Source organism: Vitis vinifera, chromosome 5, assembly GCF_030704535.1.
Source record: "Vitis vinifera cultivar Pinot Noir 40024 chromosome 5, ASM3070453v1".
Taxonomy (NCBI): domain Eukaryota; kingdom Viridiplantae; phylum Streptophyta; class Magnoliopsida; order Vitales; family Vitaceae; genus Vitis; species Vitis vinifera.
Window position 1 is genome coordinate 22,389,753 of NC_081809.1, and position 16,010 is coordinate 22,405,762.

Below are 16,010 nucleotides of genomic sequence, written 5' to 3' on the forward strand. Positions count from 1 at the left end.
TTTTATTTTTAAATTTAAATTTTAATATTTTATAAAACGTGTTATCTGATTGATAAACATAAGTAATAATCCTATTATTTAATATTAATTAAATAAACTAATATTTTTTATTTTTTTATTAATTTAATTCATTTATCTTTATATAATGATAATTTACAAAAAATAATATTCTAACAAAATTACCATAAATCAAATAAATTAAAAAAATACATGTAACAACAAATATCTAATATCTATCATGCATTACACAATAAATATGAAATAAAGGGAAAAATATTAACTATGAATAAAATAATATATCTTTTATTATTTTTTTAATGATTTAATCTATTTAAAATAACAATTTCCAATAAATATTATTCAAACAAATATTACATAATCCAAATAAATTTAAAAACTGATATAATAATAAAAACTATACATCATAAAATAACTTCAAACACAAATAAAGCAAAAATATTACCTTATAAGCAACAACGTGAGTGTCAAAAAAAAGAGATGAGATAAGATATGCTCAAATTCTAACAAAGATGAAAGGTGAAAAAATTTTAAGTGAGGAAGATGGACAAAACGTGAGGAAAGAAGTTTGAAGGTGAAAATTAGAAAGAAAGTTTATAGGTGAAAATGAGAAGGAAGAATGTAATTTATAGTGTATGAGAAGTTGGAATTAGTGGAGTGTAGTAAATTGGAGTATTAAATGGATAGATATGACAAAAATTGAATAGGTATGAAATAGGTAAAAGTGTAGTGTATAGAATAAGTACATGAATAGGTAAGAGTGTAGTGTATAGGATAAGTGGTTAAAGTTTAAATTTCAAATTTCAAATTTCAAATTTCAATTGGAATTGGTGAATGTAGTAAATTGAAGTATTAAATGAATAGGAAATCGTCTCTTGAAGAGACAATTTCTCTTTGGGATTCTTTTTTTTTTTAATGGGAAATTTACCTTTGAATATATTTTTTAAAATTAGTTTGGATTTCCAATTTTTTGTAACATTAATTTTTATTTTTATTTTAGGATTTTTTTTTTATAAAAAATTTATTTTTTGTAATATTAAATTTTTTTAATAAGAAATCATCTCTTAAAGGGACGATTTCCCTTTTGAATTTTTTTTTTAAAATGGGAAATCGTCTCTTGAAGAGACGATTTCCCTTTGGATTTTTATTTTTTTTAAATTAGTTTGGATTTTCAATTTTTTGTAATATTAATTTATTTTTTGTAATATTAATTTTTTTTTTAATGGGAAAAGGGAAATCATCTCTTAAAGAGACGATTTCCATTTAAAAAAAAATTAAATCGTCTTTTCAAAAGACGATTTTGCTTAAAAAATATTTTATCCGCAGACCTTCTCTCCTACCTGGCAAAAACTACCATACATTTGGAATTACTTTTTCTCCTACGATGATTTAAGAATAATTTTTTTAAATTACCGTACTCTTATGAAAAGTCCATGTAGAGAAAGGCCCCGCGAGTACAAGAAGCCATAATATTATATATAAAAGACAATAAGGTTGTAAATATGTGATGTTACGAGAAAAATATAAGCTATAACAAATCACTAAATACTGAATTATGAATTTTTGTTTATTATTTTTTATAAATTTCATTCATTATTAATTTATATTCCCTTGGATCCTTAAGGATTTCTAAAACAATTATTATCTTATACATTTAAGGAGGTTATTAATTTAGTACATTAGCCTCAATCGGTACCAAAACATTTTATTATTTAATTGAGATTATTTATTTATTGAACATTTATTTATTGACGTTTTACTACATTGGCTAGCATTATATGTTAAATTTCTATATTCTCCATTAACACCAAACACACATACAGGATATATGTATATATATATCAATTCATTCAAAGATCATGCCTGCATTTTCATTGGAACATGCCCGAGTCCATTTTGTTGTTGAAGAGGTACAGAACTTCTAAGGTTGTGGAGAGCACCACCTTTCTATGATTCTCTTTGATGATGGGAAGCGGAGAGAATAGGTTCTATTTTTGTTTTGAAAACGTTATCATCCTAAAGAACAGACACTATTCTTTGGATTTATACCCTCCTGCCTTAAGGACCATACCCTTTGGCTATTGGGCATCACGAGTCTTAGGCCAATCATCTAAAGGCTCGTGATGGCACTAGGCTCTACACATAAGGTGGCCCATACTCTGGAACAAATAGAAATCATATGTATATATATGGATAGCTAAATCCTGAACAATGATTAATATGATGTCGGTCCACATTTATTCTATCATTATAATGATATGTTTGAATTAAAGATATCCAATTTGAAAGTTATAAGGTAAGAAAACTAAGTACATAATTTTGGATTTGATTAAGTCTAAATATTTTAAGAAAGTTTAAAATATTACTTTCTTGTGGCATTTCAAACTTATTAAATTTATTATTTTATTTTAATTAGACTTTTTGTGCTTATAAAAAAAAACTATTTTTCATAACTCTAGAAAAGAGGACATGCATAAAATGAAATAAATAATGGTATTTTATCATTGGTCCAAAGTAAGAGAAGTACGAAATATCCAATAAAACTATATAATATTTTGTTATGATTATTGGATTTTTGCTATGATTAATAAATTTATCATTTTTGCATCAACAAAAGTTGAAGCAATTGATATAGGTGATTTTCTATGTATATCAAGTATTTTTACATGTAATTGAGAATGTGTTTGGAAGTGATTTTAGAAAGCGTTTTTATTATTTCTAATACTTGAATGATAAAAATTTTCAAGTATTAAAAATATTAAAAGCATTTCTTAGAATCATTGCTAAACGGGTTTTGAATTTATTTTAAATTGTCAAAAATTTTGTAAAATTTGATAGGACTAATTTTAAAAATATATTTAAATCCAAGTAATCTAAAGATGACAACTAATTCAATTTATTAATCTAATATATATATATATATATATATATATATATCTAAAATTTATTTATTTAGGATGTTTCATTTAGGCTTAAATATTATCAGGACCATCTATTCATCCCTTCTTTAGATAATTTCAACAAAAAATATGGAAACACAACTAAGCTTATAATTATAGTATTAAAAGTGAAAGGAGGTTATTAATTATACATTCTAGTATAGATATATAGAATCACCTAAAAAAGTCGAAGTGAGATAAAAGCATTGTTTTGAAAACTAGATTGGACCGGTCAATCCGATCGCTAACCAAAAGCCTCTCCGGCGAATTGGACCATTCAAGGTTGGACCGGCTTTGAACCGCTTGAACCGATAGTCAAACAGTCCAGTTTTAGACGAACCAGTCAACTATCAGTTGACCAAAATTCTGGTGGGTTGTTAGGCCCAACGCCCCTCCTTGCAAGCCCACTATGTTATCTACAAAATGGCAAACATTATATTCTTGGTTAATTATATTCTTAATTAAATATTAATTGCTCAAAGTTACCAAACTTATATGTCCATGTTCTGCCTTTCATCATGAGTTCGATGTCTAAACTAGACTCATTCAAATAATTGCATTGTTAATTAATTACTTAACTTTATAAGGACATGATTTTCAAATATATGAATAAACTAGACTCATCCTCATCATTCATTGCATCTCCTAAAGAGAAGAGAAATGAATAAAGCTCTTACAACATCAATGGATTCACATCATTGTTGATAGTGTACCGAATCACTGCAAGTTGTCTCAATATTATTTAAAGATAAACTTCACTTCTTTTGATTACTTTAGGAAAAAAGTAGAAGGTGGTGATGAATAAACAAACATATAGATAAGTAGGTTTCTATTCAATATATTAATAGGGCCACTACCTTAGGCGACATCAGGCATAGGCTTCATGAAAAATATGAAGGAAGTTGACATCATTTTCAGTCAATACTGTGTAGGCATAAATTGACCCACTTCTTTGTGTTATTTAGCAAAGCTTTTATTTATAAATTTGTTGAGCATTGAAAATGTGAATCTCAATAATGAATTACACCTAGAGGGGGTGAATAGGTATTGTAGAACAATTTAAAAATTCTCCCAACAAAGATTACCTAACCTTAGACTATCTTAATGTCAAGAAATTTTTCTTCCAATAACTTTTCAACAAAGCAAAACATCCACAAGCAATAATGTATGCATCAACACTTTCCCAACAATTTATAAATGCAAAACACATGCAAATGCTTCAACACTCCTCAAAAATAAATCAAAATATAAAGTGAGAGAAAGAGACAATGAACAGCGGATTTTTAACGTGGAAAACCTCCGAAGAGATCAAAAACCACAGGCTTATCATCGATTGAAAACTCCACTATGAAGAATAAAAACTGAGTACAAGGTTTTACCTAGCTCAAGCCAACCAATCCTTCCCGGAATACTTGACTAGTACCTTCATTTTCAGCTTCTCCTTTTGGAGCACACTTGGAGTCCGCACCAAGCTCAATCTCGGCCTCTTCTTGAATCCACACAAGAAGAAAATGGGTTTTTGCACAACCCAAATAGAATGAGAGATTTAGATGTGAATGAAAGAATGAATCAACCCATTTATTGCTCAAGAAAATCCATTGAAAACTAGTTTTGAAAACATTAAGAGAAGTGGATTTTCTTTGCAATCAAAAACCCCAACTTAGGAAAGCAAAAATGAGAAATGAAGAACACTTGGAGTGTGGCTGCTCTCACCCATTTTCTGCAGTCTCTCCTTCTAGAAAATGAGAGAAGATTGGTTTTTAAAGTGTAAAAAGAAACCCTTAATCTAATGGCTGAGATTTGATCAAAAAAACATTAGTTGGATAGATCCACCCCTACACTTGGATCGATCCAGAAACAGAGGAATGAAAGCCTTGCACCAAAAACCATTTTTCCCAACTTTCTAACACATTTAAAGATTAAAAACCGGGTTGATTCACACCCAATCACTCCACACTCGACTACATACCTCGGCCTCTTAGCAAAGTCTTAGTCTTAAAAGTCAAGTAGTCCGAATAGGAATAGGAAAGCCGAGTTAGGGGACACTTAGGAATTTTGTCCGGAATTGCCAACCTAGCTAAACACTCACAAGCATCATGAGGTTAATTGAGGTCATGCACATGGAAAAAAAAAAAAAAAAAAAAAAGACATTTATCATGCAAGGATATTTGAATCGAATATCTAGGTTTCCTAAATTGAAAATGAGTAAGTGATGAAATTAATAACAAACAATATTAGAAAAGGAATGGATAAAAAATTATTGGAGACTAACATATCCTAAAAACATCCTTAGGATTAGCCTTGTTGACCCAAATTAAGCAACATACCTCAATTTCAAATTCAAATACCAAACAACAGTCATTCCACTAACACACATGAACACAACACTAACTGTCACGACCCAACTTTCGAGCAACCCAGAATTTGGCCCATGATCCCAGGTCAAAGGTTTGACCCTAAGGTTCCTCTTAATCCACGTTAACAGTCAACCAAAACGCTCTGCATTTTATTTTTTTTAACATAAATCACACTAGTGCTCCCTCCAACTAACAATCCAATTTAATAATATATCAATCACTACTCAAGAGCAACAAGATATAATAATTAACACGAAAGTCTAGAAATAAGAGTTCACAGTTGAGCAATTTAATCAGAATAAAGTCTCATTACAAATATATAGTTTCAAAGTTTGCTAATACAAGTTCCAAAATAAACCAACATAACAAATACACTATAATCCACTAGGCTGCTCCAAAATCTCCTAAGGCATCTTGAAGCCCTCCCTGCCCCATCTGTGGAACTTCAAGAGTCACATCTGCATCTAAAAACATATAAGAAAGGAAATGTTGGCTGCTATTGGGTGTCTCATTGAGGCTGAAATCAAGTTTGTTGTGCACCTCTTAATGGGCAAGCCCTCCATAAGTGATCTCCCACCCCACAACCATAACATACTCTAGCAGTAGCCACCCTCTCATCCCCATGGCAAATCTAGACAACTCTGCAAAACAAGATTCATATTTCAACACTGACATAGTTCCTTGGATGAGGTGCTTAAATTTCATCCTCTTGGTCTTCTCTCCTTCCTCGCTAATCATCCCCATGGCAAATCTAGACAACTCTGCAAAACGAGATTCATATTCCAACACCGACATAGTTCCTTAGATGAGGTGCTCAAATTCCATCCTCTTGACATGCTTAGCCACCTCTTCAAAATATTTGTCTAGGAAGATTCTTTCAAATTCATCCCAAGTCATCATCTCAGTGTCATATACTCTCTTCATTGATTCCCACCAAAAATTTGCTTTGTTTACTAGCATGTACGCTGCCAAACTTACCCTCTTTTCCTCAAGTATGTTCAATTCTACTAGAATTCTTTTCATTCTCCTCAACCAATGTTCCGCTACTTCAGCATTGGGTTGCTTTCCATTAAACATGGAGGTTGCATCACCATAAACCTCTTCATTGCCTCCATTTGGCTCATTATTAGCCTAGTAGAGCGACTCCTCTAGGAACGGTCTGAATCCTCCTGGCCTTGGGTAACTCTTGACCTCCTGAAACCTTGGTCTCTCATTCACTAAGTAGTCTCTCGTAACTCTCTTCTTACTTCCCGGAGCACTTCCCTTACCAACTTTAACTCCTCATCTCTTTCAGTTCTTTCTCTTCTTGGTCTTCCCGCCATTTCAATCCCAACAAGCCCTAATCCAACCACACTTCCAAGGTGAGCAAAATAAATTCACATATAACCATTTTAGCAACTTCAACAACTATTAAAAACTTTTACTTTCATACAATCATAATACATAATTCAACATAATTAACACCATAACGCTTCTTGCTATCATCAACAAACATCATAACAAGATTTTTCAAACATCAAGAATAAGCAATTAAATAATTTAATTAATAATCAGCTCATTAACTAAATACATACAAAAAATCATAAACATAACAATACACACGAACACACACAAACATTGACCCTAAGGTATTATTGCAACCTTGGCTCTGATACCACGCTGTCACGACCCAAATCCGGGCGACCCGGAATTTGGCCCATGATCTCAGGTCAAAGGTTTGACCATAAGGGTTCCTCCTAATCCACTCTAGCAATCAACTAAAATGCTCTGAATTTTTTTTTTTTTCTAAACATAAATCACACTAATGCCCCCTTCGACTAACACTTCAATTTAATAATATATCAATCACTACTCAAGAGTAACAAGATATAATAATTATCACAAAAGTCTAGAAATAAAAGTTCACAATTGAGCAAATTAATCAGAAGAAAACCTCATTACAAATATATAGTTTCAAAGTTTGCTAATAATAATGCCCCCGACTAACACTCCAATTTAATAATATACCAATCACTACTCAAGAGCAACAAGATATAATAATTATCACAAAAGTCTAGAAATAAAAGTTCACAATTGAGTAAATTAATCAGAAGAAAGTCTCATTACAAATATATAGTTTCAAAGTTTGCTAGTACAAGTTCTAAAATAAACCAATATAACAAATACACTACAATTCACTACGCTACTCCAAAATCTCCTAGGGCATCCTGAAGCCGCCCTTACCCCAACTATGGATTCTCAGGAGTCACATCTGCATCTAAAAACATATAAGAAGGAAGGGGTGAGCGTTCCACATTACTCAATAGGGTGTCTTACACCCAATGGGTTAATTTGGAATTACTAAGGTTCACATGTACACAAAATAATCATTCCACCATAATTGATCAACCCACATATATTAATTTCTATAATTATAACAATTCAACAATTAAATCAAATGCATGTGGATATGTGGCACACAGTCATACAAAGCATTGTCGTTCTCGAACTTTCACCGAAAAATATGCGTCCGTACCCAAATACGCTCCTCATTCGGAGTCTTCCCAATGTAGATTGTTGGGTCTTTCACCCTAAGGATCTCACTCCCTTCTTAATTCTCCTCACACGAGCCTTTACTTTTCATTACTATTTTATTTTTCCTTTCTTTTTTCATTTCATGCACTTTTCACAGTTTTTTTTTCCCCCTTCACATAACCATAATGCAAATGAAATGCAATAAGATTAATTATTCACATTCACAAATATCACAATATCAAATAAAACTCCAACTAGTCCAAATATCATTAAAATTACAATTATACCAAAATTTCATAATTTTTCCACAACCTCAATAATTCCAATAATCAAATATAATTATTTTATCCACAATAAAGTTACCAAAAACAACCAAATAAATTTTCAATAATTCAAATTTCTATTAAACATAATCTATACCAAAATTCCATAATTTTTCCACAATCCCAATAATTCCAATAATCAAATATAATTATTTTCTCCACAATAAAATTACCAAAAATAACCAAATAAATTTTTAATAATTCAAACATCACTTAAGTATAATTTCCACCAACATTCCATTATTTCTCAACAATCTCAATAATTTCAACAATCTAATACAATTATTTTCCCTAATTAATCACTTTCATTATCATACAAAAATCCCAAGGAAAATTCTTAAATCACCCAATAAACTTTCTTATATCATAAATATTACATATTTACCTTCCAACAACAAGATTTATAATTTTTTTTTTAAAAAAAATGCATTAAATAAAAGTTTTAGGGTTAAGTCTCCCTACCACAGCTCTAACAATCCGACTGTTGAAAACGAAATCAGTCATCGTAGGAATATTCCTCGTGTCGAGTAGAACTTTTCCTCAAAATTTCACACGAAAAGGAGCGCGTTTGGCCGACTGTTTAGGTGTTACTTTTATTAAAAGAAAAAAAATGAAATAAATAAGCAAAATACAAAAATGTGTTACTTTTATTAAAAGAAAAAAAAAAGGAAAATATAATAGGTGTACCTTTTTCTTACTCCACTCATGCCATTAGACTTTGTATCCACATGAAGTAAACCTAAAACACATAAATAAGATAGTAAATATTTCATCATGCTTAGAAGCAATAAAGATACAATTGAACATCACTAGTTCTTCTTCACATTCCTAATTCACCAAATCAAGCATTTCATCGTTCATTTGTTTACTGAATGACAAATTCCTAGCAATATGGTCCTTCCTCCTCATGAGATAATATTTGAGAGGTAGCTTTACTCATTGAATTTTTCACATATCTATTATTCGTTTTAAGAAAATAAGAAGGAAAGAAAAAAAAATATTAAATAAAATAATTTTCATATTTTCATTTTTACTCAAAAAAAAAATATAAAAGAAAATTAAATATAACTAAAATTAGTTAAAAATTTATATATTTTCGTATTATTGAACCTGTCCGCGCAAGAGGTAAAATAAAATAACTTGAAGTAGCATTAAAAAATAAAACAATTTATTATCTTTAAATCTATTTATAATTTTCTTTCACTTTTTCTTTTTTTTCTTTTTTTTCTTATTCCATCCAATTTTTCCTCAAATTTACCCGGGAAGCAAACATAGCCCAACAATTAGGCAACATCAAACTATCTAGATCAAATAAAATATAGCAGTCTCTCCAGCATCATCAAATTCTAGACCAAAATGATGGATAAATTATACCTAGAAAAATGAGATCAGCCTTTATTCTCAATATTGACATTAATAGGAAAGTTTAAATTCAATCTGCAGAACAACAGAAACCAATTTGTCGAATTAGAGAGTTAAAGTTTTAGGGAAGAACTGGGAATCCACCATGAGAATGCTGATCAGATGCCGTAGCCATGGAAATCAAATCATTTGAACACACACATCGCAGATCTACCTATACCCAAAATGAAATCAACGTTCTAGAGAGAGCCCACAGGGCACGTACCTCCAGATGAAGGAGCCATTCAAGCAACTGCAGTGAGAAAACCTAAACCACCTGGAGAAGAAGAAAAGGTGGGGAGTAGGGCCACCGCTTTGTACGAGTTTATTGGGCCCAATCCAATTTTGACCCAATTCAAAATGAAAAATACAAATTAAAAATGTTTTGGAAAATACTAAGGTTGTCCATTTCATATCGGTGAAAGTGTATAACGAAATCTAGGTCATATGAAAGTATAAATAAATAGAATCAAAATACATATTTAGATACGAAAAAATTGGATAAATACTAAACAATTTGATTAATATAAACAAATTCAACCAAAATCACTTTTTTTTAATCAAATGTAAAGCGATTAGTAGAATTGATTATACAAACTCAATGTAAATTTAACACTAAACCAATCTCCTAAAAGCACTTAAAAGGTGATTGTCCTAAAAAAAACGCTTTTTTTCATTTAATCCCCCGTTTGGTTGCGATTTTTCGGAAAAATTGTCCAAAATCCCTCCTCCCCGGCTCGCCCTACACGCAGTTGTGGGCCTATGTCACGTCATCTAGCCCAACTGCGTCAATCAGCTTCGGTCACATCATCTAGCCCAGCTGCTTTAGTTGGCCGCCCAGCTGCGTCAATCAACTTCAGGTCACATCAGCTGCACGTGGGAAAACTAGATTTTAAAAAGTAATGGTTGAAAGGGTTTGAACCAATGACCTAACATGAAGAGGGGAATGTTGTGCCACCCAGCAAACCTAGAGTTAGATGAGGGGATGCTATGCCACCCAACCAACTTATATTTTTGTCATTTATGGACATATCCTTATATATAGAACATTAAAATTATTATATATAGTATTCCAAAAATAAATTTCTTAATACTATATACTATATATATATATATATATCATAGAATCAAATTATTATAATAAATTAATTTTAATTATCATATTTTTTTTGTATAATAACTAAATACAAAATAAATATCAATTAATAAATAAAATTATCAATATTAAAAAAAAAATACTTATACATATATTATCATTCTTTTTATGTTATTGAATTTATCCAAATTAAATAGATATATATATAAAATATATTTTTAAGTTATAAAAATTATTTTTTAATATTATAAATTATATTATGTATGTGTTAATTTCTTCAACAAAATAATTTAAAATGTCTATTATATTTCTAATTTTATTTTTAAGAGTTTTTCTTATATTTTTATAAGTTTTAATTAATTTTTTTTTCATCGATATTTTATATCAAAATATTCGTCGATATTTCTCTGATATATATAATATATTTGTAAAATCGAAATACCGATATATCCATAATTACCGATATTTTCATCATTGATTGGGAACAAGGAAGAAAATGTCACAATATATCGCCGATATATCGTATATTGGGAGTGGGCGACACGATATTTCTTGAAGAAAAATCAGATGAGGGATATTTTGCAAAAAAAATTGCCAAAAAATCGGCGATATATTGCCAATATAATGGAAAAATGGCCAAAAAAAAGATGAAAATCGTCAATATTTCGGTCGATCAACGTGCTACAGTGCACCCTCAAATTTCTCCTTCTTTTGTGTTGTTGAAGAGATACGAATCCCAAACCTTTGCATCCAACCACCAGGGCAAGCTTCCCCTTTGTTAAATAGATTGCACTTAAAATATATATTTAAAGTCATCATGTAAAGAAAATTTTAAAAGAATATTTTAAAGAGCAAATTAAATATAATTATTTTATAATTAAATGAAAAAATTTCTTTTAATTGATTACCAAAAATATAAAAATTATCATAATAATTTTTTTCATAGTGTTTTCAATATCATTAATAAATTAATTAAATATTAAAAAATTGTACATATATCATAATTTATTTTATATTATTTAATACAATTGAATTAAATGGATCATAATTTTAATATTAATATATATTTTTAAGTTAGACATATTATAATCAAATATCATAATATTATTATGAAATAATATTTGATATAATTTAATAATAAATGTATACTTATAAAATTCATATTTTTATTGATGCATACGATATTATTATCAAATATGATAAATCATATTATACATATATCAAATTCTTTAATAAAACAACTTTAAAATATCTATTATACTTCTAATTACATTTTTATAAAGCTTTTCTTATATTTTTATAAATTTTGATCAATTTTAAGCTTATCAATATTTTTTTCCAAAATATCCGTCGATATATCCGTAAAATTGAAGTACCGATATATCCGTAGTTACCGATATTTTCTTGGTTGGGAACGGGTCATTTTAACGGTATCAAAGTCGATCTCTCACCCCAATGCGGGTCTTTGGTTGTAGGAACTTTTTTCTTAATCCCACATATAATATTGTTATACTAAGTCGATTACATATGAAATTAAGCTTTGCAAAACATTGAAAAAAAAAATTAAGTTCACTTTTTACACTAAAATTAAAATGAGTTTAATATAAGAACAATATAGGTGAAATAAATCGACATAAAAAAAATGTGATATTTTTGTATTTATTTTCCAAAAAATCCCTTTCTTAAAATCCATTTCAAAATAATATTAAAAAATAAATTCCCATTTTTAAGTCCACAATGACATCTTTTTGGCCACGGGAGCCAAAAAAAAAAAATGTGGCTGAGGTCTCCTTTTGTGCATAAGCCCCGCCTTTGCACTTCATTACAGGCTAGGCGCACGAGAGACCTCATTACATCGCCTCGTGCGCAGTAATGCCTACGAAAACCCTGTGCCTCTGTGACTCTTTATGGAATTGTTACAGAAGTTATCAAACAATTTAAACCATTTGTTAGCCATTAGGCATCGTGTCTAGTATATCAAGCATACCAAAGAAAAGAACTAATAAAAACAAACCAAAAACATTTACTCAAGGCTGCTAATACATTATTTCATTATTTCATAATATCCTACATGCCCAAAACATGTTCTGAAGCAACTAATACATTCCAAGTGGGTGGTCCATAATGGGTAACCCAAAACTACAATAGTACAGTACATAAATTACAACTCATCTCCAAAACCACTTAGGCACCTTATGCTACAAAAACAAGTCTCAGAGGAACATCAGGTCATGTGCTCCTCAATTATCTTCCTCAGCTAGTGTCTCCTTCCCTGCATCTAAGAGTGGAAAGAATAATAGCATGAGTTCATGCTTCAGTATAAAAATTTATATACTCATTCCATGTTTATCAGTAAGAAAATAAGGCAAACTACAGCAAACATGTGGCCTGAGAATTCTCAATAATGAAAATATCACTGTACATGCTCCGAGATAAGTACATTGTAAAGAATGACTATTGGGGGACTATTACCCAAAGAAAAGCCATATTCAATGTATCAAGGGCAAGACCAACCCCGTGTTTTTAGTCTAAAGACAATCCCATATAACCAATATAATGTCTATCATTCTTTGTATATCAGCTACCAGGGTCAAATATCATTCTTGCCATGTGTACAACTGCCCATCATCATGGAAGAACAATGGTTTATATGGAACAAAGATCTCATCGCACATTGAAATACTTCATAGTATCAAATGTAATACATGAAATCTTCAGAAATGACTTAGGAAAAGAGTCTAAGGTACACAGAATGAGATAAGTTGGCTACCCTACACTCTCAATTCTCCTTTGTGATTCTTCCATGTAAATCTACCAACCTTAATTATTACAGTAAGTCATGGAATGCAAATGATGGATTTTAGTTTCTTCATATTTACACAACTATCAATTTTGAACTTACAATACTCCATTCAATATTATTACTACAATCTTCCCCAAATTAACTTACGCATATTCATATATCCCAATTAATTACCATGTGTCTAATTATTTCTTATATCTAAATAAAACATCACAAGATTAACCAATTATATAGATACAACCTAATTGATGCATAAATCGTCAACCCATTTATCACTATTTCAAACTCATCTCCAAACTTTAAAAATCAATTCTCACCTAATGAAATGTTTCAGATGTTTTACTTATACATTTAATTAGGGGTATATAAATGGCATATATAAACCATCGACCTAATTAAGGATATATATAAATGGAATATACATTTTCAAATAAATCAAGGCGAGACTCATTACCTCCTCCATCTCAAAATTTAGGCAAACATCCATTATTTTAGAACAACTAGTAAGTGACTTCAAACTTGGGTTATGGGCTATTGACACAGTCAGGCAAGTGAAAAGCCACATCACAGTGATGATTGAGAACAAAAATATACCAATGACCTAACATCTCAGGTTGTTAGGTATCAAAAACCTAATCCTATTCCAACTTCAAAATATCCACTAGCAATAGTTATCTGGCCAATCTCTATCTAACTGCTAGAGGCAAACGAGAGAGACTGCATCAAGTTTGCCTTAGTTATTTTGAGCATCTCACAAAGTAACTCAAATAGTAGCAACTTCTATTAAGGAAAATTGGTACAAAAATGGTCCTGGAAGTTTCCTCTGTTTTTTTTTTACTGTTATTACCTACTGAATTGTCCCCATCTATCGTCTTTTATAAACATTAAAAACAAGATAAATCAAAGAATTATAACAATAGAGCTGCTTACCTAAGAGATAATAAATAAAATTCAGCTAACCATAAAGTACTCTTGACATCTGCTCTTTTAAACTAGTCAAGGAATTGATACAGCATACTCTATAAAATGAATAAAAAAACTAATAAAATCAAACATGTCAACTGGAAATGAGGAAACAGATGGAGAAATGGTAAGACCACTCACCTCATTTATCCTTCCTCCCTTTTTCTTCTTATTTTTCCAGAGGTCAGACATCCTCATTGGTCTCATTGATGCAGTAAGGTGAAACTAGAGTCTCTGTGTATAAAACCGGAATGGACAAACCCAAATCACCGGAAAACATAATATCCTTGTGTGTTTTTGTTTTAAAATCATACAGGATTAATTTCCACTTATTAATCACCAGTAGAAACTCTCCGCCATTCTTCAAAAAGTTTGCAAACCAGCACAGCAGAGGTCCATCTGAATCATTTTCACTCCTAAAAGGTAAAGTCGCCACATTTGCCCAAGAGTCTTTCCCGGCTTTCTCCTCCATTACCCACATCTTAGTAAGCTCTCCATACAAATCATGGTACATCGCAGAAAGGTACCCTCCAAAGACCCTCAAATTAATAATTCCAACATCACTTGGCAACTCAACCTCCTTGAATCTCTCCTCTTTGAGATCAAAAGAAACAACTACGCGGCTAAAACCTTCATGTCCTTCACTAAGGCGCCATGCTAGCCAATAGAATGCCCCGTTAAGAAAAGTTCCCACGTCCCAGGCAGGCCTACTATAATGGGTTTCCTCAACCCTTCTCCATTCATTGGTTTTTAGCTCAAAAACATCAATTTCAGTTTTGATGACATCGCGGGACGTAGAAACCACCCTTACAATCTTGTAGTCATCACTTGAGTAGTCATACGTAAATCCATATAAAATGTCACTATTTTCAAGAAAACTAGGCTTCGGCAAGGGATTGAATTGTCTGGTAGATGGGTTCCACAAAGCAGGGTTATGAAAGGAATCAATAACACATAGTAAGCCATCACAAGAATCCAGAATTTGAAAAACTAAATTAGAGGGTTCCAATGGATAATCGATATTCACTACCCCACTATTATCATTACCAGATGCATCAGGGTCCATGGATCGAATCACACGGCCTGGACATGAGATAAGGACTCGGCTTCTGGCTTGTGTTTGTGGTTGCTGGTAGTGCATTTCCGCGAACTCGGAATCGGAGATTAATGCCCGCCATGCTTTGCAAACGCACCTGAATCGTAGCAGAGACTTCACCGGTAATCTCAGCAGTATGTTCTCAATAATTTCATCAGGCAGAATCGCCATTGATCTCTCTCTTTCAACCGACTCTGCCTCACTCTCTTCTCTTAAACACCTTAAACCCTATTAGCTGTCATTCCAGGAAGGATGTAGAAAAAACCCGAACCCCAAGCCCGACCGAATTTTTTTGGGCTGATATCGGTTGACAGGCCTGGCCCAGAAACCAGCCCAAGAAGTGAGTGACCCAAGCCCAAACATTTCGATTTGGGCCAGGCTGGAAGGCCCAAAACAACATTCTCATTTCCTGTTATATTAGGGAAAATTCTATGGTACCAATCAAATACCCATCAAATATGTAATCTAAATCATTGAAAATATATGATAAAATTTCAATT

At 31.2% G+C, this 16,010-nt stretch overlaps 1 protein-coding gene and 1 long non-coding RNA gene across 3 annotated transcripts; both read right to left on the reverse strand.

Annotated features, from left to right (window-relative positions):
* Positions 1 to 7,370: 7,370 nt before the first annotated feature.
* LOC104879420 (uncharacterized) lies at positions 7,371 to 9,881 on the reverse strand. Its single transcript, XR_785871.3, has 4 exons — positions 9,779 to 9,881; positions 8,839 to 8,890; positions 8,614 to 8,741; positions 7,371 to 7,571 (listed from the first exon to the last, which is right to left on the reverse strand). It is a non-coding gene; the product is annotated as an uncharacterized LOC104879420 (long non-coding RNA).
* A 2,789-nt stretch (positions 9,882 to 12,670) lies between these two features.
* Positions 12,671 to 15,956, reverse strand: LOC132252526 (putative F-box protein At3g47150). 2 transcript variants are annotated; one of them, XM_059737056.1, is made up of 2 exons: positions 15,462 to 15,956; positions 12,671 to 12,926 (listed from the first exon to the last, which is right to left on the reverse strand). In XM_059737056.1, exons 1-2 carry the CDS (start codon positions 15,679 to 15,681, stop codon positions 12,889 to 12,891), a joined length of 258 nt encoding a protein of 85 aa, XP_059593039.1. In that variant the 5' UTR covers positions 15,682 to 15,956; the 3' UTR covers positions 12,671 to 12,888. The 2 variants fall into 2 exon arrangements, with proteins under 2 accessions (XP_059593039.1, XP_059593037.1); XM_059737054.1 differs by lacking the exon at positions 12,671 to 12,926 and having other exon boundaries at positions 14,269 to 15,956.
* Positions 15,957 to 16,010: the final 54 nt, after the last annotated feature.